The sequence below is a fragment of the Notolepis coatsorum genome (assembly GCF_963971535.1).
Source record: "Notolepis coatsorum genome assembly, chromosome: 16".
Classification (NCBI taxonomy): domain Eukaryota; kingdom Metazoa; phylum Chordata; class Actinopteri; order Aulopiformes; family Paralepididae; genus Notolepis; species Notolepis coatsorum.
The window spans coordinates 59131586-59159286 of record NC_140180.1 but is presented as its reverse complement, the minus strand read 5'-3'; the positions used below and the strand labels follow the sequence as shown (position 1 = coordinate 59159286).

The window sequence follows — 27701 nt, the reverse complement described above, 5'->3', positions numbered from 1 at the left end:
GCTAAAAAAAGATAAGAGAAAAAACATTAAAGTCATAAGCCTGATAAATATGGTTATATTTACTGCCACGTGATCTATTCTAGAGGGTAAACATGTAATACTGCCACCTCCCATCTTCAAACATATATTTATTTTATGATGATCAATGGCACAGCGTGATTCCATTTTGATTTAACCCAGGTCCTATTTAACACAACATAAGGAGTATGTGTCCTCCTCCCATACATCGCATTCTAACTCATTAACTTATCTGTTTACAGTTTTGGCATATGTGTGATAATAAATCAGTATTATTGTTTCTCCAGAATGAGTTCACCCCCCTTCAAACCAAATGATGGTACAGTCCAACCCCAACAAGGGCGCGAAAGTTTCACGTTGGTTGCGTAAAGTCAACAACATGGCGTCAGCAGCAGGTACTGTTCCATAGCGTTAATGATTACTAATGCAAATAGCTAACCAACTACTAATAGTGAACATCGGTACATACGGTCTGGGGAAGAGGATGCATGATATTGCGCTGTTGCTTCAGACGCAGTTCAGTTGTTTGGTCGACTCGTCACTGTCAGTAGCTGCATCATGCATGCATGGCGTACGAGCGATAGCTTAATGTTATTATTAGCTGGCCTGAAGGGACCCTGATTGATTGATTGATTGAAAACTTTATTAACAGATTGCGGAATGGGTACAGTACAGCTCAATACACAAACTTGTTAAGGGGATGCAGATCAGACAAAGACTTTCGTCTTGTTTGAATGAATGCACTTTATTTAACAGATTGCAGAATGGGTACAATACAGTACGGCTCAATACACACAATTGTTAAGGGGATGCAGACCTGAGAAAGACGTTTGTCTTGTTTCCATCAGGGTCTCCCATTTTCAATTCATATAGACATTTATGACATACACAAGTTAACACAACATACATGACATTTATGGCATAGGGACATATAGGTATTTAGTACTGATACATTTGTGATACACAACCTCCTCCAATGTACAGTTTCTATGTCAAATGTAGGTCAGTATTCCAATGTACAGTGTCCCCCCCCCCCTTACCCAACCCCCCCCCCCCCCCCACCTCCAATGTACAGCCCCACCCCACCTCCCCAACCTCCCCCAATGCACAGTTTCTATGTCAAATGTATGTATATGTAAATGTATATACACTCTTTTTCTGGATTTTTTTAGTATCACAAACAGTACTGTATTTGAAAATCTGTTATGTCATAAATGTATAGATGTAGCAGTACTGTCTATCTGTATGTCGTGTGTGTCATATGATGAATTGAAAATGGAGGACCCTGATGGAAACAAGACGAAAGTCTTTCTCAGGTCTGCATCCTCTTAACAATTGTATGTATTGAGCTGTACTGTACTGTACCCATTCTGCAATCTGTTAATAAACTTTTCAATCAATCAAAACATAAACGGTATTCAAATATACAGTACTGTTACCCCTAGATCCTGACAGAGTATATACATATGATGGGGAGGGGACTGTACATTAGGAGTGGGTGGGTGGGTGCGAGAGAGAGATATACATACGGCGGGGAGGGAATATATACATGCGGTGGGGAGGAGACCGTCTATTAGGAGGTGGTGGGGGTTTTGGGCATTTACGGTGGCCAGTTTCGAATTGCAGCCTCCCGTAGGTGCTCTTTAAGAGCGGTTTTGAATGTGGGTAGGGATTCACATTCCTTTAACAGCTTTGGGTAGGGCGTTCCACATTGATGTGGCATAATTGCGAAACGTATTTAGTCCCTTGTTTGAGCCGAATCTGGGTTTAACATTATAAGGGCCAAATTTGACTTAACAAAACAATAAAAACTATAAGCCCTTGAGGAGGCTGCTACCGGCTAAAAACCTATAATTGACGCGTCTGTGGCCGCTGTTGTAACCGTCTGGTGAAAGGAATGAATGTCCACAAGGTTCGTTCCACTAACACCCCCAATGGGTTTATTTACCACACAAACGTGATACAAAGCAATTGCCAAACGATACCTTTCAAAAGAACAAACAAACACTTTACCCTACAAACAAAACGATAACAAACAACGTGCCGTGTCGACGTGACAACTTGACGACTTGACGTCCTGACGGTCAAAAACTGTTTGGCTCTACCGGTAACAAAACACACCTGCCTGTCATCAGTCCCGTTACTCATTAAGTAGCTACGTATGTCACCTACTGGTGAGCAACGGGAACTGATGCCACAAACTCAATTTGGCAGGCTGGCAGGCACAATGTATTACAGGCAGAATTCATCATAAATACATAAATCCAAACAAATGCATAAAATATAACATAAGGCAATACAACCTCTAATAATGTCAGTTTTGGCTTCCACACACCGGCCCCGTAATTGTGCATTAAAAATAAACACAATTACAAAATATATACAAATAAAAGAAGCTACAGACATTATTTCATATTACTTTTCTAAACATAAATAAACTTGACTGGGTCCTGGACTCCACTTGTCAAAATCTTCAACCACCTTGCCAGTAGCCGTCACATTGTGTGCAAACCACTTGGTTCAACCCTCAAAACTGATTCACTCATTTCAACCTTTTGAGTTCACCTTTGTTATTCCCAGGATCCACGTTTTCTTTTTCTTCCCTGGAGCAATATGTTTATAAATGCTGTTTAATGATGCACTTAGGGTTGCGACTATCTTTTCCCCTACTAAATAAATGTACCCTTACAACGATACTCTACTGCAGAAAGGGAAATACCTTTGAATTTCAAAACATTAAATATCACTTTTCATTACAAACAAGTTCAATATCTCAGTTGAAAATAAGGAATATACATTTGCAATGAAAACATGTTTGTGGTAAGATCTGAATAAACAAGTTTCAATATTTACCAAGTTCAATGATCTATATAACGTTGAGAAAGGTCAGGCAACTCGCCTCAAATCTATTACATCTCCAATAAGAAAACCTGATAGTTGCTGTAAATTAATCCGACCCACCCATTTCCTCATGCCATCTATACAAGATTTAGTTGTCTTGCTTATCAAACTTGAACCTCCGATGCCATAGTTTGTAGATACAGCATCTAAATACACAAATAGTGTCACCATAGGAGTTTAAGTTCCATAGGTTGGCCCTGCCACTTCTCCCTCACTGGCTAGAGTTGTATAAGAGCCAGGTGGCTAAAACTGGGTATCCAAAGCACTTCTACAGACATTACACACATTGACTATTTTTCTTTTTTAAATTAGATCCTCTGTGACTTATGTTGTTATACTGAGGTGAAGAATGTGATACTTTTCCTTAATAAACCTTAGTGTTGTTCCTATATAAGGTATTTTTCTGTTGCGTAAATGGTCTAGTTTGAATCAAATAGTTGATCAAGCTATGAATGTGTGTTTCTGGAAAAGCAAAAGCTTTAATGAATGCAAACCTCCTGACTGCATCAGTAGAATGGCCTGAACTACACTCACAACAAGGAGAAACGTCACTAAAACAGTTTCCTCACGGTTCCCCATCGGCACACGAGGACGAACAGACGAAGGTTGAGGGCCTCCAATCAACACCTTGTTATCCCAGCGTGCACATTCCCAAATGTCTGCCTTTAAATCACCTCCACTTGTCCCTGTGTATGGGAAGAGCAAATGTCAGGTTTCAACATTCAAAAATAATACTTGTTACCATATTTCAAAAAGAGCCTTAGCTCTATACAGCCACTGTCTACTGGTTGTGACTCTCCATGGCTCATCAGGACTGTTGGGGGTAAGTCGGTGTCGGTCGGGAAGTCTCAGCCATTATTTCCCCGGTTTCTTTACGCCGTCGCCTTTTGTAGTTTCTCCTCTTGGAAACTGGCATATTCAAAAGTGTTTGGCCATCACCGGCCCCGGTAACACCATGGGCTTCCATGGGCTTCACTTGATAAGCTTGCTTCTTTTTCTCCTTCAGCTTGTCCAGCTGTTTGTTCTTCAGTAGGATAGAGGGTTTACTCTCTGGGGTCTTCTTTCCCAGGATCATAGCCATGGCTTCCGCCCATCCAGCGTTTTGGTTCCCCTCCTCTCCTTCCTCTCCTCCATTTTCATCCTCTGCCTCTGCCCCATCATCATCAGCTTCCTTGTCTTCTCCATCATCTGATGCTAGGTTGCTGCTTCCGCTTGTTTGGTGTAGACCAGTGTGAGACTGAGGGGCTTGAGTGTGAGAGGTTGTTGGCAGCACATGCCGGCTTCGACCAGCAGGGGCAGCACATCTTGTCTTCTGGCTTGTAGCAGTATGGCTTGGCCACTGGTCCACCTCTTCTACCTCTTCATCACTGTCCTCCTCCTCGTCTTCATCACTGTCCTCGTCTAGTTCATTCTGAGGAACTGTCTGATGAACAATCCACTCCTTGGAGGGAACATGAGGCGCGATCGCTTTGTCGTCCTCTTCTTCATCATCATCGACGTCGTCCTCCTCACCGTCCCCATCATCATCATCGTCATCTGGTTGATTCTGAGGAAGTCTCTGTGTAGGACTCAGCAGGTCACCTTCAACCCACTCCCTGGAGGAAATATGAAATGTGATGAAATCGTCATCCTCATCTTCATCTTCATCCTCAATCAGGCCACATTTCATCAACCACTCCCTGGAGGGAACATGAGGGGGAATCGAATCGTCCTCCTCATCTTCATCTTCCTCCTCAATCAGGCCACATTTTATCAACCATGACTCCCTGGAGGGAACATGAGGGGGAATCCAATCGTCATCCTCATCTTCATCTTCCTCCTCAATCAGGCCACATTTTATCAACCACTCCCTGGAGGGAACATGAGGGGGAATCCAATCGTCATCCTCTTTCTCACTGCCCTCCTCTTGATCGCCGTCCTTTCCTCTGGACTCCGACCACGGCTTGTGAACTTCTAGGGGGAGTTTACGTATCTTGTGCTTGCACTCCTTGGAGCTGAAATCAACACAGTGATTAGTAAAAACATCAGCACCATTGTTGCGATATTCATTGGCCGGTTTGGCTGCTTGCTTGGCTTGTCTGTTTTCCAATGTTTCATATTTCAAATACACTTGTTTCTCAAGCTCTTGTTTTTTCTTTATGTTGGCAAGGGCAGTCTCATATTCCAAATCGCTTTGTTGTTTCTCAAGCTCATGCTTTTTCTTTAAATTGGCAAGGCGTTCCATTAAGCTTGTCTTTTCAGCTTCACCCTTTCTAATCATAGAGGCTATTTTACTACCTCCATGACTGTTTGGCCTCATCTTGGCTTCAGAAATGTTATTTATCCTTTTTATTTTTTATTTATCCTTATTGTAGTTTGAACGTTGCATTCACTTGGTGTGTGGCGTCAGAGCCTTCAAAAGTGGGTTTCCTTTTCTTTCTGCTTAGTAAATTATGCAGTAACGTAATATACTACAACGAAAAGAAACTTCCAATTTTCACTGATGTAGGGCTATATGGAACAGGGAATTTTATTGCCACACATCAGGGATGTCCAAGCGAACAATTTCATTCAGGCATTTTGTTTATTCTTTCGTGAGGAAATTTTTCCTATACTTTAACTCACGTCCTTCTTTTGTGAGGGCGCTGGCTCCGTTGTTGACATCAAGCACAAACAAATCCCACGCCGTCCTCAATGAATCAACTCCGATGCGCGCATCAAAGAGAGGTGAAAATATCCCACGCCGTCCTCAATGAATCAGCTCCGATGCGCGCATCAAAGAGAGGTGAAAATATCCCACGCCGTCCTCAATGAATCAGCTCCGATGCGCGCATCAAAGAGAGGTGAAAATATCCCACGCCGTACTCAATGAATCAGCTCCGATGCGCGCATCAAAGAGAGGTGAAAATATCCAACGCCGTATATCCAACGTGTTCTCAATGAGAAAAGTTTTTAACTTATAACTTTGCTCTTGGTGTGGTTCCCAATCCACCTTTGACTAATAAGCCAAGTTGTTGACTTATGCTGTGGTTCCCAATGATCCACCTTTATACTAATGAGCCAATTTTTACTTGTTCTTCATGTGGTTCCCAATCCACCTTTGACTAATGCTCCATATGTTCTCAACGAGCACAAGTTTTTGACTTGCTTTGCTCTTGGTGTGGTTCCCAATCCACCTTTATACTAAAGAGCACGAGTTTTTGACTTGCTCTTCATGTGTTCTCCACGAGCACGAGTTTTTGACTTGTATAAGGGCCAAATTTGACTTAACAAAACAATAAAAACTATAAGCCCTTGAGGAGGCTGCTACCGGCTAAAAACCTATAATTGACGCGTCTGTGGCCGCTGTTGTAACCGTCTGGTGAAAGGAATGAATGTCCACAAGGTTCGTTCCACTAACACCCCCAATGGGTTTATTTACCACACAAACGTGATACAAAGCAATTGCCAAACGATACCTTTCAAAAGAACAAACAAACACTTTACCCTACAAACAAAACGATAACAAACAACGTGCCGTGTCGACGTGACAACTTGACGACTTGACGTCCTGACGGTCAAAAACTGTTTGGCTCTACCGGTAACAAAACACACCTGCCTGTCATCAGTCCCGTTACTCATTAAGTAGCTACGTATGTCACCTACTGGTGAGCAACGGGAACTGATGCCACAAACTCAATTTGGCAGGCTGGCAGGCACAATGTATTACAGGCAGAATTCATCATAAATACATAAATCCAAACAAATGCATAAAATATAACATAAGGCAATACAACCTCTAATAATGTCAGTTTTGGCTTCCACAAACATGATTTGTTGAGCTTCCTCTGGTGTAGTGGTTGTGGTATTCACTGACCTTTGGGAAGTATTTTGACATGTACATGGGTACCTTAGTCGTATAGTGTATCTTGTAGACCAGGCCCATTGCAAGTTGCTGTACTCTGTCGTCTACTCTAAGCCATCCTAGGTTGTCAAAGTGGGCAGGGGTTAGGTGGGTTCTGGGGGTAAGGTCAAGTAGTAGTCTGACCAGTTTGTTTTGTGATGTTTGTAATTTTGTTTTAAGCGCCTTTGAGGTGCTTTGGTACCATGAGGTGCATGCATAGTCATAGTACCCTTGAATGAGTGCTCCTGCCAGAGTCTTCAGGGTATTCTTGTTTACCAGAGAGGAGATCCGGTACAAGAATCTAGTTCGTTGGTTGACTTTTTTTATTACATTGGATTACTTGGTTTACATCAGGGTCCCCCATTTTCAATTCATCATAAGGGCCCTGTTCCTCGTACCTGGCTAACTGAGTTAGCTGGATCATTTTCAGGATAACTTGACATAAGTCAGACTTTCGGGAAGTTTTCGGTTCCCCGAAGCACGTTTATCTCTCTATCTCTATCTCTCTGGTAAACAGTTCGGTTCAAATAACAAACTCAGCAAGACCGACGGCTTCTCAGTTACAGTGGGTGACAATATTGTCACAAGGAAAGATGAAATTACCTACCTGGGTTCCATCCTAGAGGCTAATCTTTCCTGTGACAAAATGGCATCCAATGTAATAAAAAAAAGTCAATCAACGAACTCGATTCTTGTACCGGATCTCCTCCCTGGTAAACAAGAATACCCTGAAGACTCTGGCAGGAGCACTCATTCAAGGGTACTACGACTATGCTTGCACCTCATGGTACCAAAGCACCTCAAAGGCACTAAAAACCAAATTACAAACATCTCAAACTACTGCTTGACCTGACTCCTAGAACCCACCTCACCCCTGCACACTTTGCCAACCTAGGATGGCTTAGAGTTAGGGATGCCCCGATCGATCGGCCACCGATCGTTATCGGCCGATAATCAGTATAAATATGCGATCGGTGATCGGTGATAATGCTTTATTTTCGCCGATCGTCAAAACAGATCTCACTCGCTGAGTTCTGTCTCAGACACCGGGAGCTGCACACAGTGCTGCGCGTCTGCTCCTCCTCCAGCTCCTCCCGCACGCATGTAAACACGGGTCTAGTCTAGTCTAGTGGGACGGGACCTCCATGAGCTAACGTTAGCTACCGTTACAAAATGACCCAGTCAACTATTCACTTTTAGTTTAATACATGATGAGGCATTGTCTAACTGAACGGTATCTAGCCGGCTAGCTACTGATAGCTCCTGATATCAACAAATGCTCCAGCAATAGTCTAGTTATCTAGTACTAGTGTATGATACCTCTGTTAGCTCACGTTAGCTTAGCTCACTGTTCAAAACGAAATGTCCCATTCAACTAAATAGTTCACTGAGGCGTTGTCTTAACGTTATATTTCCGGCTAGCAGTAGCTACAGACAGCTCCTGATATCAATGTCTTATAACACTCATTCGATGCATATTCGAAGCCCGGCTTGCGGCGCAGTCACTAACGGGGATAGCTGAGGGAGTAGGGTATATCTGCAGAGCCTAGGGTAAATCTGCAGAGCCGAATGTGATTTGATCAAAGCAGAGTATACACACAGACAGTGGAGATAGCGAGCATTTTGACTTGTTGCGTGGTGGCGTTGTCTCGCAGATAATACAACTACAAGTCTAATTATATAATATATATATTTTATATAAAAAAAAAATTATATAATTTTTTTTTTTTAATTAATCAAAAACGATCGGTATCGGATCGGTATCGGCCGATATGGCTCAAGACGATCGGTGATCGGTATCGGTGGCAAAAAACGTGATCGGGGCATCCCTACTTAGAGTAGACAACAGAGTACAGCAACTTGCAATGGGCCTGGTCTACAAGATACACTACACGACCAAGGTACCCATGTACATGTCAAAATACTTCCCAAAGGTCAGTGAATACCACGATCACAACACCAGAGGGAGCTCCACAAATCATGTAAAACCCAGATTCGGCTCAAACAAGGGACTAAACACGTTTAGCAATTATGCCACAACAATGTGGAACGCCCTACCCAAAGCTGTAAAGGAATGTGAATCACTACACACCTTCAAAAACACTCTCAAAGAACACCTACGGGAGACTGCAATTCAAAACTGGCCCCTACAAATGTCCTAACCCAGTTGTACAATAAAGACCAAGCATGGCTTTGTCAGTATTCCAATGTACAGACCCACCCAACCCCACCCCACCTACCCAACCTCCTCCAATGTACAGTTTCTATGTCAAATGTATGTCAGTATTCCAATGTACAGTGTCCCCCCCCCTACCCAACCCCCCCCCCCCCCCCACCTCCAATGTACAGCCCCACCCCACCTACCCAACCTCCCCCAATGCACAGTTTCTATGTCAAATGTATATACACTCTTTTTCTGGATTTTATTAGTATCACAAACAGTACTGTATTTGAAAATCTGGTATGTCATAAATGTATAGATGTAGCAGTACTGTCTATCTGTATGTCGTGTGTGTCATATGATGAATTGAAAATGGGGGACCCTGATGGAAACAAGACGAAAGTCTTTCTCAGGTCTGCATCCTCTTAACAATTGTATGTATTGAGCTGTACTGTACTGTACCCATTCTGCAATCTGTTAATAAACTTTTCAATCAATTTCAATCAATCAACAAGAATACCCTGAAGACTCTGGCAGGAGCACTCATTCAAGGGTACTACTACGACTATGCTTGCAGCACCTCATGGTACCAAAGCACCTCAAAGGCGCTAAAAACAAAATTACAAACATCACAAAACAAACTGGTCAGACTACTGCTTGACCTTACTCCTAGAACCCACCTCACCCCTGCCCACTTTGACAACCTAGGGTGGTTTAGAGTAGATGACAAGAGTACAGCAACTTGCAATGGGCCTGGTCTACAAGATACACTACACCACTCGGGTACCCATGTACATGTTGAAATATTTCCCAAAGGTCAGTGATACCACGCCCACAACACCAGAGGGAGCTCCACAAATCATGTGCAACCCAGATTCGGCACAAACAAGGGACTAAACAACAATGTGGAACGCCCTACAGTACCCACAGCCGATTTTTTTTTTTAATCCCTACCCACATTCAAAACCACTCTTAACACTTTCAGTGCCTGGCCGTGTTTTCCTTTTTACCCTGTTGATGCCACGGCCCATGTAAAGTTAATATCGCCTAATCTATGTTTTAAATTATGCTATGTGTCTAATCTGCCCATCGCTTATCAAAGAATCATTTTCCAGTCAACATTGGCAAAGCAGATTGTGTTTTTATCGCTTCATTTCCTTTTTATAGCATTTAGAAAACCACTCGGTTTCGAAGAAAAAACAACACATTCCATGATAATCGCCTTTTACTGGAATATTCCAGAACGTTATCATTTGTCTGTCTATTTATGAATCGTTTTTAAATAAACGCTAGATGGTCGATAGTTATGTGTGCGCACGCACGCTCGTGCCGTGCGCTGATAATCGCTGCTATTATTTCCTCATGGCTTTTACAGTGAAACAGCCATATCACATATAGTGGAAACGCTTATATCTCCATGAAAACGAGTCTGATTATCCTAACACTGATAACATAGATTCCTTACCTGACATCAGATGGTATCCAAATGGTATATTCCAATTCCTGATCACCATTCGAAAAAATCGATAAGTATATTGATCGAAACGTGTGTACAGTATAACCCATGATTGCCGCGGCTCAGAGGCTCCAGAATGAACTCTGGTAACTCCGGCTGCATGGGTGAGAAGTAAAATGTGGACTGGAATATTTTTTTCCCCCATCCATTTTCATTGAGTCCATTCCAAAAGGGTGATTTACCATCTGGGAGACGATAGGGGGTGCTTTTTTCACATCTGATCGCCGGCGGCCCCTGGATCTCCAACGGTAGGCTTGCGTGATGCAATATGATTTCAGATCGCTAATAAAAAAAATAAAATAAAAAATCAGAGAAAAGCCGTGACGTGGCTTTCAACGTCACAATCGTAAACCCGAGATTAGCCGTGAGTGGCGCTCAAAGTGTTAAAGGGCACCTACGGGAGGCTGCAATTCTAAACTGGCCACCGTAAATGTCCAAACCCCCCACCCCCTCCTAATGGACAGTCTCCTCCCCACCGTATGTATATATTTTCTCCCACCCACCCACCCCCTCCTAATGTACAGTCTCCTCACCATCATCATATGTATATATTTTCTGTTAGGATCTCTGGGTAACAGTACTGTATATTTGCATATCATATGTCACAAATGTAATCGTACTATATACCTGTATGTCGTGTATGTCCCTATGTCATGATGTCATGTAGGGCTGTCTTAAATACTTAGAAGCTTCGAAGCTTCGTTCGATGGCACAAGCTTCGAACATAAAAAAAAAATCGAAGTAAAACATTTATTTTTTTGCCTCAAATCTTGCGCCTCCATTCCAATGAAACGAAAGTAAGCGGCGCCTTCCCGCCTCAATTCCAATTAAAAGAAAGTAAGCGGCGCCTTCCCGCCTCCATTCCAATTAAACGAAAGTAAGCGGCGCCTCGACTCCACCTCTCTACAACAAGCACGTGGAGATTATCTGTGTTGAAAACAACAAGGACATGTGCAGCAGACATGTCGACGAAGAAGTCATCAGACGTGTGGTTACACTTTAAAATATGCAAAGACAATGCCCAAAAAGCCGAGTGCCAGATATGCCAGAAGAAAATGGCATATCACAACTCTACAACAACTTTGTCAAATCACCTAAAAAGTATCGTTGTACACGACGGCGACGCCACACAAAACATTAATAAGGCTATGCCTATGCTGCTATGACTAATGTGTTACCAAGTTGGCTAATTTAATTGTAATAATCTGCTTTTGTAGGTGCATTGTCTGATATAATTATAAATTAAATATAATATAATTGTTTGCTTGATAGACGAAGGTTGCAACATAATTATGTAATGTCATGTCGTTGGCTGTGAGAGCAGCCCCACTGCACCCAGGCAGCGCAGCCGAGTGAAACCTTGTCGAAAGGGGCTACTTAATTAATTAATCCAATCCACTTTATTTATAGAGCACATTTAAAAACAACAAAGTGTACAAGTCCCACAACATAAGATAAAAATATATATATAAATTAAAAAATATATTATAATTAATATTATTTATTTTTATTTTTTTGAAGCTTCGAATTAAAATCGAAGCTCGGCCCCGAAGCTTCGATTGCCAAAAAAAGCTTTGTTGTGTATGTCATAAATGTCACTATGAATTGAAAATGGGGGACCCTGATCATGTAAACAAGACAAACGTCTTTCTCTGGTCTGCATCCCCTTAACAATTGTGTGTATTGAGCCGTACTGTATTGTACCCATTCTGCAATCTGTTAAATAAAGTTTTCATTCATTCATCCACAGACCTTCAAACACACTGCTTCTCAATGGTGCTGGATGAGCAGCTGATCAATGTTTGGAACGAAATAGGCTCCCCAGCGCTCCACATTGCTTTCAGTTTAGCTGGTCGTTCATACTAATACACATTGGCCGTATTAGGGGGTGGGAAACTGATGGGTGGGGATCGGGCGTTGTGGACAGCGACTCCTACAGGTCGGTTGGTGCGCCTGCGCAGTAGAATCAGGAAGTGTCGGGGGCAGCGTGAGCCTCCCACGCGTTACTCCTCGACACTGAGAGATCGAGCTGCACAGGTGAAAAGATGCGACTGCTGTTACCTCAAGTACCGGAGGGGACTTGTGCTATGTATGACTTAGTCCACATTGCAGCCGGCTTGTGGGAGGCAAGAAACCGCGTTCGTGACAGGGGAGGGTTGAATTGGATGATACGAAATTGGGATGGGAGAAAATATAGAAAAAATGGGAGAAAAAGTGGATAAAAAAAAAAAAAAAAAAAATCACGCGTTATTCCGTTTTTTTATGCTTTGATGGCCAGTAACGGTGTTTGTGTTGAGAGAGAGAGAGAGTTGACAGCTGACAGCTGAGTAGGATGGCTGCGCCACTGTTTTCGCCTGCCTGCCGCTGCGTCCTAATATCACTGTTTGTCCTCGTTTGGTTTGTGTCTCGTATCCATCCAACAAAAATAATCTACGACCGACAACTACTCCTGGATATCCGTGACTGCTTTATGGACCTCCGTGGTGGGGATTTCATGGAGAGATCACCGGGAGAAAGGATTCTTCCCCACCAGCCGAACTAATACGTCCGTGCCTCGCTGTCCCCCTTCGCAAACTACGTTCGAGGAAGCGGAGAAAACGAGGAGGCGCAGCGGGCAAATGGAAAAACACCTGTCGCTCCTACCTGGTGCCCGTGGAGTTCCAGAGAACCCCGCCCCGCCGATCGTCCAACCCGGTGTGTGTAATTATTCCCCGCCGGCTTTCATTCACCGGCCCAGCCCAGAGTCTGTCTCTCCCTGGGTTTCATCGCCCATGGAGGCCAAATGGATGTCGCGGCGCAAACCCCCATAGCCTCCGCTCCCTGCTACAGGTGCAGCCTCCCGGGAGCTCCCCTCCCGCCCCCCCGCGGCTGGCCCTATTCAACGCTCGCTCGCTGACAAACAAGGCCTTCAACTTGAACGCTCTCTTTACGGACCGCAAACTGGATTTTCTCCTGGTGGTTGAAACGTGGATACGGACTGGTGAGCAGCCTACTCCTCTCATTCAACTTTGTCCCCCGGACTGCGATTTTATTAACACCCCTCGTCTCACAGGAGGCGGCGGAGGCGGCATAGCTGCTGTTTTTAAAAAACATTTTAATTGTCTCGCTCTAAAATCGGATCCTGTCAAGAGTTTTGAAGTGCAGCTAATCAAAGTCGGACTCCTGAATCCACTACTGATTATCCTGGTCTACCGCCCCCCCGGCAACTCACTAAGTGACTTTATCTCTGAACTGTCCGTTCTCCTATCACAGACAATGCCCAGCTATGATAAAGTTTTACTGCTCGTGCTCAGCGATTTTAATGTTCACGTATGCTGCCCAAATAAACCCCATGTGAAGGAATTCCTGCACTTAATTGAGTCTCTTAATTTTAGCCTACATGTTAATTCCCCAACACACAAACTCGGCCACATTTTAGATTTAGTTTTAACAGCAGGTTTCTCCATCGACAACATGGAAATAGATGACCCAGTCCTCTCAGACCATTCACTGATCTCTTTTGATGCTCTGTGTTTTGTCCCCATTTCCAAAGCTATTGTTCCAGCGCGTTCCTCTTGCCACATTAACCCCTCCACTGCCATTAAGTTCCGTGATGCATAGCTGCCCCTAACACCTGCAGTATTGAGGCCTCTCCTGCCCAGCACAGCACTGAGATCCTTATCTCAATGTTCAATTCCTCATGCTCCTCCATACTCGACTCTGTCGCCCCCCTTAAACTCAAAAGGCCCAGACCTAGATCTCAGCCCTGGCTTGATGAGAACACCAGAGCTTTAAGGAGACAGTGCAGACAGGCCGAGCGCAGGTGGAAACACAATAAACTGCAGATCCACTATGAGATCCTTAATTAAACATCACCTCAAACAGTATCAAGAGGCAGTTAAGGTGGCGAGAGAAAGGCACTTCTCAGAAATAATTGCCAAAAATTTTCACAATCCCAGAGTCCTTTTTTCGACCATTAACTCTTTCACCTCCCCTCCTCCCGCCCCCTGCCCTGATGCCTCCCCCTCCAAATGTGAAGAATTCCTAAACTTCTTCATTAGGAAGGTGGAAACCATTAGATTAGCCATCTCATCATCCTCCTCCACCCCCCCCCCCCCTCCTACCCAGCCCCCCTGCCCGGCCCCCCCTCCTGCCCAGCCCTCCTGCCCACTTCCCCCTCCCTCCCACCCCTCCTGCCCAGCTCTTTTGAACAACTTCCAACCCATCTCTCTAACCACTCTCAGAGAGCTGGTGGCAGGCATGCGGACTATCACATCCCCCCTTGATGCCCTCCCTACCCATCTTCTAAAAGAGTCCATGGACATAGTAGGCCCCAGTATTTTGTCTATCATAAACAGCTCTCTGGAATCTGGCTCTGTTCCCTCCTCCCTTAAGCACGCCATGGTTGAGCCCCTCCTAAAAAAACCTAACCTAGACCCTGCTCTTTTCAATAATTACAGGCCCATATCCAAACTACCCTTCCTATCTAAGATTTTAGAAAAGGCTGTCCTGGCACAGCTCCTCCCCTTCCTACATCACAACAACCTCCTAGACAAATTCCAGTCAGGTTTCAGGGCAGGGCACAGCACTGAGACAGCGCTAGTCAAAATCTACAATGACCTGCTTCTCACCATCGACTCAGGTAGCTGTGCCATGCTCCTCCTCCTGGACCTCTCTGCCGCGTTCGACACGGTCGACCACTCCACCCTGGTCGATCGTCTCGAACACAGGCTAGGTATTGGGGGGTCTGCCCTAAACTGGTTTGCATCCTACTTGAGCGGCCGCTCCTTTTCGGTCAGTTTGGGTGGACACTCCTCCCCCACAGCTAGTCTACCGTATGGGGTCCCCCAAGGTTCCATCCTGGCCCCCATACTCTTCTCCATCTACATGCTCCCTCTGGCCGAAATCATCCAGAAACACAACATTTCATATCACTTTTATGCCGATGACTCCCAAATCTACCTTCCCCTCAACCCCTCTGACACAGCTAACCTAGACTCTCTTAAAAACTGTCTTAGGGACATAAAAAGCTGGATGGCCCTCAACTTCTTACAGCTAAATGAAAATAAAACAGAGATCATTTTGTTTGGCCCCCCCTCTTCCACCAAAACACTCTCCAACAGCCTAGCCCTAGGACAACTCTCCACCCACCTCAAACCCCACGTCAAGAGCCTGGGTGTAATCTTTGACCCAGAGCTCAAATTCGACCGGCAGGTAAATGCCGTAGTCAAGTCATGCTTCTTCCAACTCCGCAACATCAGTAAAATAAAACCAATCCTTTCACCCGTCGACCTGGAAACGGTAGTCAATGCATTCATCACTTCACCCCTTGACTACTGCAATGCCCTCTACACCGGCATCAGTCAGGCAGCCATGTCCCGCCTCAAAATGGCCCAGCACTCTGCAGCTAGGTTCCTTACCGGCACCAGAAAGAGAGAGCACATCACACCAGTCCTAGCCTCCCTACACTGGCTCCCAGTCCCACTTAGAATAGACTTCAAAATCCTCCTCCTCACCTTTAAGGCACCATCGGGTGCAGCACCCCTATACATCACCGAGCTCATCACCCCCTACGCAGCACCCAGGTCACTAAGATCCTCCAACCAGGCTCGGCTGGTCCCCCCCCGCACCAGACTCAAAAAGAGAGGCGATCGCTCTTTCAAGGCCGTGGCCCCCAAGCTATGGAACCAGCTTCCCCTGGAGATCCGATCTGCCCCCTTGCTGGAGACATTTAAGGCCCGTCTAAAAACCCACTTCTATTCCCTGGCCTTCAATAAACCCTGATTCTCCCACACCCTAACTCACACACTCCCATGTAATTTTATCCTGCCCCCTCCCTCTTGTATCTCTTCTTATGCTCCTCTGTCCCCTGTGTGCTACTGTACTTTGTGTTCCCCTATCCGTGTGTTGTCCTACTGTCCTATTCTCTGAATGTACTGTCTTGTCCTGCTGTGCCTTTTTTGTATTTGTGTATTTTATATTAGGACATTGATTTTAAGCTTTGATTGTACAGCACTTTGGTTGGCTCTTGTGCTTTTAAACGTGCTATATAAATAAATTACTTGACTTGACTTGACTTGACTTGTTGAACACTACAGACCAGGGTTTCCGTTAGAATTTTTCTTTGCAGGTCTGAGTGTCCGGTAGATTTCAATCTACCGGACAAATGGGAAAAATTCCGGTCAGAGTTTATTGAGCTTAAAAACAATTGATAGGCCTATATAAAGAATGACATCATCAAGGCATTTATAATATTTTAACTTAAAACTAGGCTACTTTTGCGTATATACAGTCATTAATATATTCCAAATAAAATAAGTCCCTCGAGACTTCGTGCTGCTGCCGACTTGAGGTGTCGGTGGGCAGTCTGCCCGACCTTAATAAACAGCAGTCTGTTATAATCACATTTTTATGAGCTAACGAATTCCGTTATATTGGACATTTGTATTAATTATATCAAGCGAAGAACTGAGAAATTTGGCAGAGAGAGACGGCAACATTATCGTGGGTTTGCGTGATGTATATCTCCACCCCCCAATGACTTGGTGCTGGTCATAATGTCCTGTGAAAATAATTCCCTCTAAACACAATTAGATTATTTGAATTGTATTAAAATAGGCTAAAATTAAATAGCCTATGCGATGAACGAAACAATCATTTGTTTCATCGTTGCTTCACCAAGCAGCCGGTCTAATAATGACATCCTGTTGTCAGCGCGAGCTGGCTGCTGATATATTTACGTGAAGCATGGAGCAGCAGTGTTTTTAGGTCCGGTCTGGAAACCGCTCAGCAGCGCCCCCACCCAACAGCTCAATTGCCAATGGCTGAATTGGAGTACTGCACCCTGCCGGCCAGCAGATGGATGCTTCTCGCAAATATATCAGCAGCCAGCTCGCGCTGACAACAGGATGTCATTATTAGACCGGCTGCTTGGTGAAGCAACGATGAAACAAATGTAATGATTGTTTGTTTCGTTCATCACATAGGCTATTTAATTTTAGCCTATTTTAATACAATTCAAATAATCTAATTGTGTTTAGAGGGAATTATTTTCACCGGACATTATGACCGGAGAGATTAAATATGTCGGACTTCAACAGATTTTGCCGGTCAAATACCGGTAATTACCGGCTAACGGAAACGCTGCTACAGACGCTGATCAGCTGGATCGATGTGAAAACATTGTTGGATCAAGCTGAAATTTAGGGATGTTCGATATTGGCTTTTTTACCGATATACCGATATTGTCCAACTCTTAATTTCCGATACCGATATATGCAGGGTTCCCCCCCCCCCAAAAAAACTGAATAATTTCAGGTAATTAACATTACATACCTCTTGTCGTGGAATTAACACAACATTATGCATACTTTTGACAATAAATCAAATCTGAATTAGTTCTTACTTGCTTGCCTGGGTAAATAAAGGTTAAATAAATGTAAAATAAAAATTGAAAACCGATAATTTCCGATATCACATTTTAATGCCAATATCCGCCGATAATATCGGACATCCCTACTGAAATTGATGCCAGATAGTCCTTATCTTTGGCCGGGGGTATTCCAAAAAGAATATTCCAATTGTCTGATCGCAATTTCCAGTATTGGTGTCCATCTGGTCCCGGACATAATTTGGCACAACTTATGGATCGAGTGTGCCAGATGCGTTTCGGTGGTCGGATGAAGCGATTTACTCTGCGCCGTCTAAATTTGGCGCCCGGAGGGATTTAACCGTGACACAGGGTGAGATATAAGGTTTCAAAGGGTTGGCGACACTGCCATCTGGCAGGATGCAACCGGTATTGCACTTTGGCGATCTCAAAATATTTTCCTATGGCAACACCGAGGTCAGTAGATGAGTAATGAATAAAAATATCGAATAAAAGAAAAAACAACCAAAACCCGAGATATCTCGGGTCTGGCGGCCAACGCATGGCAAGTTAACCGACTTATCTCGGGTCTGGCACCGAATGTGTTAACAGGCGCCCCCAAAAGTGGCCATTTTAGTTTTAGTTTTTTGAGGACTGAATACTTTTTGTGCAAACCAAAATACTATACTTTATACTTATAACGCATGCATGAGCCTGGTCTCTTTTGAAAGATTACATTCTGAAGTTTATGATACAATAAAGAAAATTCACTTTTAGTGCTAATGAAATAGAATAACATTGGTCTGAACTTGTGTTGTAGAAAAACTTGTTACTCACGTTTTTCTGTAGTAGTTTCAATATCCAGACATAGTATATCCAAAAAAATTGGTATGAGCTGGAAAACACCCTGGGTCCATAGCATGAAGTCTTATATAGTACATCTCCAAATTTCATAAAAATGAGTGATTAGGAGCGATTTTTCTGAACTGGGAAAAAGAAAAAAGCTCTACAGGTTTGAGTTTTCTCATTGACTCCAATGCATTTCGCGTTTTTTTCTCTTCCTGTTTTCGCTTGTGACTTTTCACTTGTGGGATATCCTTGGCCACACTCATTGGTTACAAGTTCCCTGTCCAATAATTTCCGAGATCGCCAAATGATTGACGGAGCTAGAGCCTCGGGAGTCGGGGCCGGGGTGGCATTCAAAAAAGAAAATAAGTGTGCCGTGTACTTTGGCACACGCCTCACATATCGGCAGGTAACTCGAGAACCGCTGAACAGATGTTGTCACCTGAAACAGCAATCGACAGTCAACAAATGGGGCTTTTAATATATATATGGAGGTCGGCAAAGTGGCGTGTCGCGCACGTTAAGAGGTTAAAGTGAAAATAAAAGGGCATTTACATTGTTAATTCCAATCTTGACCAGAGCATTAATATTTTAATTTGTCATGTCATCAAGTGACAGTTTTTGGAGTTGGTCCATTGACAATAAATTAGTGGCTGAATTTTTGGGCTCAGACTTTTAGTTTGAGCTATTACATCCAAATTAGTTGTATTTAAATGTAGGGCATACAGCTGTAAACCAGTATATGCCCATATCCCAGTCAAATCACCATGGGTGCTGTCAAGGTATCCTAGAATTTGTTCCATTACTCAGTCTATGGAGTAGCTCCAGACTTTTGTCTTTTGATGACATCATCACTAGAGTCTCTGGTTGGAGAAACTTGTTCATCTTCACAAATTGAAACTGAGTTGTACAGTGTTATAGAAATAACATGTAAATTCTATTTTAGAGTGACTTTCCCATTTAACGCTGTGTATTTGGCAGGTCGTCGTGGGTCAAAACGCAAGGCGGGTGTAGCAGAGGTGGCGGCAGAACTAGAGGAGAAAGTGGTCGTGGAGGAGAAGAAGGGGAAAGGAGAGGAGGAGAACTGCTCTGAAGGCCTGAAGGTGGTCATTGAACACTGGTGAGACTTGAGGAGCTGAATTTCTCTTTCAATCGGTTTGTTGTCTACATGTTGCCTCTTTAAATACACAATTAGCGTAATACAGTATTACAGTTAAAGGGGTGGTTCACCCAAAATTCAAAACAAGATATTTTCCCCCTCACCCGGAGTGCTATGTATCCATCCAGATTGTTTTGGTGTGATTCACTTGGTTTTAAAGATATCTGCCGTCACTCCAATACAATGGAGCTGAATGACACTCGGCTTGTGGCGCTCAATGCACACAAAAAAAACATTTGGAAAAACTCCAAAGCAAAACACCTCTTTCCAGAAATCATGACCCTCAACAAGTTACTCAACATAATCCACAGACCTTGTTGTCAGCAGTTTCATGTAGGAACTATTTTCTATGCAACTACACCCCCATAATAATGAACAGGGGCTTAGGTAGAAAATAGATCCTACATGAAACTGCTCATAACAACAAGGTCTGTGGATTATCCTGAGTAACTGAGTCATGATTTTTGGAAATGGATTTTGGAAAATGCTTTTGAGTTTTCCAAAAGTGTATTGGAGTGACATCAGATATCTCTACAACAGATATCTCCAGAACTAAGCGAATCGCACTGAAACGATCTGGATGGATGGATAAGGGGAACATTTATATTTTTATTTATTTAAATGTTGGCTGAACTGCCCCTTTATAGTTAATACCTAGTTTCTTAAAACTGGGTCAGGACGTCACACAAAATAATCTGTTGGCCTTATTGCTGGTGACTGGTGAGTCACATTCAAGAATAGTCTGTTTTCTCCTTAGTCCTTATTTACTTCCCACAAAGAGCTTCTCTATAGGGCTGATCTCCGATTAGTATTTTCTGGGCTTCAGTAGTAAATTATCATTGAATAATCAAAGCGCCATTCTTCCCATGCAAAAGCTTCAATGTGGCGGGTAAATGAGCTGTGGGGTAGACAGGTTTTCTGAAGGTTCTTATGACTGTAATGAGAAGAACTGATTTTCAAAATGAATGTTGGACTATTATTTCTACAAGCTATTTCTAATGCTATAAGCAAACCTTTACCCGGGCACTTCAAAATAGACCACCCAAAGTAAGACACTGGAGCTATTTCTACTATTTCTAATGTTGATGTAGGCCCATTTTTGTAGTGGTAAAAAACAAAACGCCACCAAAAACAAGGGGAAAACAAAGTATTGATTGATTGATTGATTGAACACTTTATTAACAGATTGCAGAATGGGTACAATACAGTACGGCTCAATACACACAATTGTTAAGGGGATGCAGACCAGAGAAAGACCTTTGTCTTGTTTACATCAGGGTCCCCCATTTTCAATTCATCATAACATATATGACATGCATGACATACAGATAGACAGTACTGTTACATCCAGACATTTATGACATACCAGATCTACAAATATACAGTACTGTTTAAGAGTACAACGCCTGTCACATAGACCCTGGCGTTGGAAACTCTGATTAAGAGACAGAGTTTCTAAGAAGAGAGTATATACAGAGTATATACATTTGAGGGGGAAGAAACTACATTGGAGAAGGTTGGGTAGGTGCGGTGGGGGAAAACTACATTGGAGACGGTTGGGTTTGGACATTTACAGGGGCCAGTTTCGAATTGCAGCCTCCCGTAGGTGCTCTTTGAGAGCGGTTTTGAAGGTGGGTAGTGATTCACATTCCTTTACAGCTGTGGGTAGGGCGTTCCACATTGATGTGGCATAATTGCTAAACGTGTTTAGTCCCTTGTTTGAGCCGAATCTGGGTTTAACATGATTTGTGGAGCTCCCTCTGGTGTTGTGGTCATGGTATTCACTGACCTTTGGGAAGTATTTTGACATGTACATGGGTACCTTAGTGGTGTAGTGTATCTTGTAGACCAGGCCCATTGCAAGTTGCTGTACTCTGTTGTCTACTCTAAGCCATCCTAGGTTGTCAAAGTGGGCAGGGGTGAGGTGGGTTTTAGGAGTGAGGTTAAGCAGTAGTCTGACCAGTTACCCTTGAATGAGTGCTCTTGTTAGTCTTCAGGGTATTCTTGTTTAGCAGAGAGGAGATCCGGTACAAGAATCTTGTTCGTTGGTTGACTTTTTTTATTACATTGGTTGCCATTTTGTCACAGGAAAGATTTGTCTCTAGGATGGAACCCAGGTATGTAATTTCATCTTTCCTTGTGACAATATTGTCACCCACTGTAAGAGAGGGTCTTGCTGAGTTTGTTATTTGATCCGAAGAGAATGGACTCTTGTTTTGCCCAGGTGTAATGATAATTTGTTGTCAGCGGCCCAGGTGCAGATTCTGCCGAGCTGAGGGTTTTTTCAACCTGCAACTTGTCCCTGTCAGAGACCAGCAGGGCTGAGTCGTCCGCGAACAGGTACATGTTGCAGTCACAAGCTGATGACATGCCATTTGCATCCTTACATGCCTAAAATGCTTCCTTGTGGAACACCGCAGCTCACTGGGAGGGGGGGGGGGGGGGGGGGGGGGGTAGTGTACCGTTTACCTCCACCATCTGTTCTCTCCCCTCCAGGTAGGATTGCATCCAGCTCACTGATGTACTATAAAAAACAATTGCTTTTAACTTGTCAATCAGAATGGAGTGATTGACAGTTTTGAAGGCTTTTTGGAGGTCCAGCATGACCATGCCACAGTATTTGCCTGCGTCCACCTCTTGTTTGATGTGGTCGTTCAAATATAGAAGGCATGTCAAGTCAAGTCAAGAGTTTTAATTGTCACGGCATACAGGTATACAATGAAATGCGGGTGGTCTTGCCCGCAACGATGTGCAATACAGTGGTACATATAATAGAATCAAAAGAAGAAAACAACATTGTGCAGTAACGGGTAACATGGAGTGACATCTCGGTATCTGTACATAGTTATTTACAGAGCATATGGGACATGCTAGTTAGCTTTGGTAGTGCAATACACTGTTCCTGTTATTCTAATTTAAAGTGTCCTTTCCTTTGGCCATAAGTGTGCGTGTGTGCGACATGAGTGTGTGCCCGCTCATGTTAAAGTGTTAAGTGGCTGCTCGTGTGTGAGCGTGCACAGTGTGCGTGTCGTGTGTGTGTTCATGTGTGCTTGTGTGTGGACTGTGGACAGTTCAATGTTCTGAGCACTCAATGTTCATTGTTCATGGCTCACATGGCATGTGTCAGTGGAGTGGAGTTCTGAAGCCAGATTGGAATTCGTAAATTAGATCTTTCCCGCGAGGTACTTTTCGACCTGTTTGTATATTATTTTTTCCATGACATTGACTACCATGGCAGTGGTTGAGGCTTCCAAGCATTCAGGTCTACCTCTTTAGTTATGTCAATCAGAGACCATAAAATCCAGTCATGCACATCCTAGTCTGACTCACAGATGTTGACACATAGTATGATCCTCCCATTGGTCGACTATTTCAGACTATTTCAGGCAGTATTCTCCTATCAGTAAGAACAACAAGCCTTGGAGCTAGCAGGCTAATCTCTCATGATACAGAAAGATTTCTCCCCCATTTTGTGCACCCGATTGTTTGAGAAATACAAACAAAAGAAAATGAGAAAAGAGCATTTTGTTGGCCTGGTGAGGGGTGCTGCCCAGCGGAGTGCCAGGCCTGTACAATTATATTTAACTGTTAATTCACTGTCATTCTTTACAGCAAGAGCTGACGAGTGTACGGGCGTCATGCTGAGGGGGTGAAGGAAGCCCTCCTTGCTGCCCGCCCTGAGATCACTGTGGTCCTGAACCCAGAAAAGCCCAGGAGAAACAGCTTTGAAATCTCACTGGTGGAAGGAGGGAAAGGTGAGGAAGGAAGGGAAGGTGGGGATGGTGAGGATGGAGGGGAGGATGGAGGTGAGAATGGAGGTGAGAAGGTGAGGATGGAGGTGAGAAGGTGAGGATGAAGGTGAGGATGGAGGTGAGAAGGTGAGGATGGAGGGGAAGGTGGGGATGGTGAGGATGAAGGTGAGGATGGAGGTGAGAAGGTGAGGATGGAGGTGAGAAGGTGAGGATGGAGGTGAGAAGGTGAGGATGGAGGGGAAGGTGAGAAGGTGAGGATGGGGGAGGTGAGAAGGTGAGGATGGGGGGGGGGGGGTGAGGATGGGGGACATTCAGTGTCCCGACATCCATGACATGATAAACATTGTGTCTGAGATGACGGGACAAGACAGATTTCACGACAGTCACTAGATTGTAGTGATGTCTCTTTTTTTCACTTACATTTATTTTCCTGAATATAAAACTATCGATCGAACCTGGCTAAATGTTAACTGATCGAACAGTAATGATGTGATCAAATTCTAAATTAATATTTGGGTGCCTTGCTCCCTGTGTGTCGCTGCACAGACTGTCTGTATCAACAGGCGGGAACTGCTGACTGGAGTTGTGCGAGTTAATCCAAAACGTCTACAGGAGCTACTGTATGTCCACCATTATGAATACAAGGATGTCTGTCATCTTATCAATCGTGACGTTTGTTCGCCAGAAATTAGTGCATTCCATAGACTGTAAAAATAAGTGTTTATAATTGCGAAGCGCTATCTCACACACACACACACGCACACACACACACACACACACACACACACACATGCACGCACGCACGCACGCACGCACGCACACACGCACACACGCACACACACACACACACACACCATCTGCCTCTACTGTATATCTTTCTCTCTCTCTGTGCCTGTCCAGAGGCAATAGCAATTACAACTATTTATATCGATGACATAATTGTTTTGGGATTGCTTGTCATTATGAAAAAGCATGGGGCTGGGGGGTATAATAGAGGATTCTGATTTACATAAACGTTTGAATGACTTCATTTGTTGTTCGAACTTGATTTGGGGGAAAAAGTGACAGCCCTTTTCCCCCCCGAGTGCAGTAGAAAAAAAGACAGAATTCTTATACAATAACTTTTTTTTAAAAGACATAATTCTTATACAATCACTTTTTTTTGGGAACAGTTACACTCCAGTTTAGGGTGAATAGAACTGCAGTTTGGGACGGCTGGGGGAACCACACAACTAAAGGCAGGACAGTCCTGCATGGTTTGTTCCATTGTCTCGACTGAGCAGTGGATCTCAACATTGGGGGTTGGGATCCCCAAGGGGGCCATGAGATGATTTTGGGGGGTCATGAAAAGATGCACACACAAAAAAAATAATTCTTGTCAAATAATGAATATTTGAAGTCTAAAGCTTTCCAAAATGTTAGTATAAACAGTCTGAAATGGGAAAACAAATAATCATTATTTCTGTCTTATGTTGGGGGTCACAAAAATGCATTCCATGAGTTCACACATCGAAAAGGTTAACTGCTGAATCATGTGCAAGTATTACAACCTATTACAAATGATATATCAAGAGACAAAAGTCTGGAGTATTGGAACAGATCCTACAACAACTTGACGGTAGCCACGGTGATTTTAGTATTACAAATTATAATTTATAACTGTTTCACTCCTCTTTCTTAACAGAAATAACCCTGTGGTCTGGGATAAAGAAGGGTCCACCTCGCAGGCTGAAGTTCCCAGAGCCTGACGCTGTGGTTACAGCTCTTCAAGAGGCTCTGAACTCTGAAGAGGCTGACGCCCAGTGATGGTTAGTCAGGTTGGTTGTTTGGTTGGCCTTTTAGTTTAAAGTTTATATAGATAACATTTTTATGTAGAGTAATCAATTTTTTTTAATAATGCAGGCCAATAGCAAATCTCCCCTTCATCAACAAAATACTTGAAAAATGTGTCTCCGTTCAAATAAATATTTTTCTCAAAGAAAACGGCATCCTGGAGGAATTTCAATCAGGCTTCAGAGCATGCACTGAAACCGCTCTCACCAAAATAATCGGTGACCTCAGATTAAACTCTGATGCTAACAAAGTCTCAATTCTCGTCCTCTTAGACTTAAGTGCTGCTTTCGATACAATTGACCATAATATCCTAATTAATAGGTTGGAAAAGTTAGTGGGTCTCTGACTGTATTAAATTGGTTCAGAACATACATTAAAGGGAGACAATATGTCAAGCTTGGAGATCATGTATCCGAGAAACATGACACCACCTTTGGAGTTCCACAGGGGAGCTGCCTCTGCCCACTATTGTTCTCCCTATAATATATACTACCACTTGGGAATATCATCAGAGAACACAATGTATGCTTCCATAGCTACGCAGATGACACACAACAGTACATCTCCGCTGAACCAAATGATGCTACCGCCATAGATTATATTACTGCCTGTCTCTTAGCAATAAATAAATGGATAAGCAATAACTTCCTAAAATTAAACGAAGACAAAACTGAAATCCTACTAGTCAGCCCTGGAACCAAAAGAGAAATGCTACTGAAAAACATGGGAAAGCGTACTCCTTGGATTAACCCCTTAAGCCTGCCGTGCCCGGTACAGGGCCGAGATTCATATCACGCCATAAATCGATCAATACTGATTAGTATTAATTAATGTAGCGTTTTTTTTTAGTAAAGACCCTAACCCTATGAAAACAGCAGTCAAAGTATATTTTCAGCACTACGTTTGTTTACCAATGATTTTAAGTGTTATATGACTTTATAGAAATCTCAGTGCATTCAGTCGAAAATGCTTCTCCAAACATTTTGAAATCTCACTTTTTCCCCCTCTTTTTTTGTTTATTTATAAAACCGGCGGATATTGACGCGAGGAAATGGCGCAGCCAAAAATGAGTGTAGTCTTTTGAAAGAAGAGACCCAGGGCTTTCGATGGGCTTTCGAATTTCATAAAACGACACTACCCAGCTCACGCCAGCCCGTCAAACTTGGAGAAATTATTTTTGAACATCATTTTTCGTGATTATGTCTCACAGGTCGAACAAACCTGAATGTTATTGCCATAAAATAGAACGTAGTTAGTTTCTTTACCTTACGTGAACGTCTAGAAAAAAACGTGTTGCAATCTGATAAAAGGGCGGAGCTATTTACATTATAAAAAAGTAACTGTACTTACAGTAGATTTCATTCACGGATTTTGCTGCCCTGTAAGGGGGCGCCTGGTGGTACTAAATCCAGATTGAACTCTGTCATTGGAAAGAGGGGATTTGGCCCGATCCATAGATGTGTGACATGGCCATAATAAGGTATTTTTTAGGCCTTATATATTCATATTTAAAATTGCATGTGTCCGGATGGATTTTTCACGTCTGGTCAATGTTATCATGGTGTTATTCACCGTCAAATATGTAAAAAGATAATTGATATTCTCCTTTTGGTTCATTACAATTTACTCAAGCCTAGTAACAGACACAATATTTGTATATACAATATTGACACTGGGAATACATTCCCTGAGATCCATAGATGTCCCTAGATACCAAGAACATGCAAATAAATATTAATAAAGAAAATATGAGTGAACTTGAAGGTACATGGGGAAATTGTATGACATTTTATTGTGGCCCAGCTGCTGTATGTGCAAGCAATAAATACCAAGCTATGTGTAGGATGATCCCAAGATTGTGTAGAGTAAAGTACAGACAGTCACATCCTCTAAATGTAATTATTTTTACAAACAGAATGATATTAGTTTATTTAGAATTATATGAGGTTATGATGACGCACTATTGAACTTGTGGATATCTTGCTTTGAAATGAGGTTGAAGAGGTTGCTGCATAGGGGTTTCTCCACAGGGGTAAGTTGTCTCTTCTCTTTTTCCTCTTCAGCCCTCCATCTGACCTGTATTGCTGCTGGAGCAGAATGATGAGGACCGACCAACGGGGAAATAACCCCAGTCTCTCCTTTGATGGCCCGAGCTCCAGGAGCACAATATCTGGATACATGGTGACACCTGGTGGTGTATCTCTGAAGTGTAATTTCCTCAATGTCACAATGCTGCTGTTGTTCTCGTCTGTCCACTTTTACTGTAATGTTTTTTTGTTTCGAGAAATAAAGATGTTCTTTTCTA

The 27701-nt window shown here is 43.2% G+C and overlaps 1 protein-coding gene across 1 annotated transcript; it reads left to right on the top strand.

Annotated features, from left to right (window-relative positions):
* Positions 1-334: 334 nt before the first annotated feature.
* Positions 335-27701, top strand: selenoh (selenoprotein H; the record flags this gene model as incomplete). Its single annotated transcript, XM_084332036.1, has 5 exons — positions 335-413; positions 19634-19772; positions 23424-23566; positions 25248-25371; positions 27460-27701. The coding sequence occupies 4 exons, from the start codon at positions 335-337 to the stop codon at positions 25367-25369; spliced, it is 483 nt and encodes a 160-aa protein (XP_084188162.1). The 3' UTR covers positions 25370-25371; positions 27460-27701.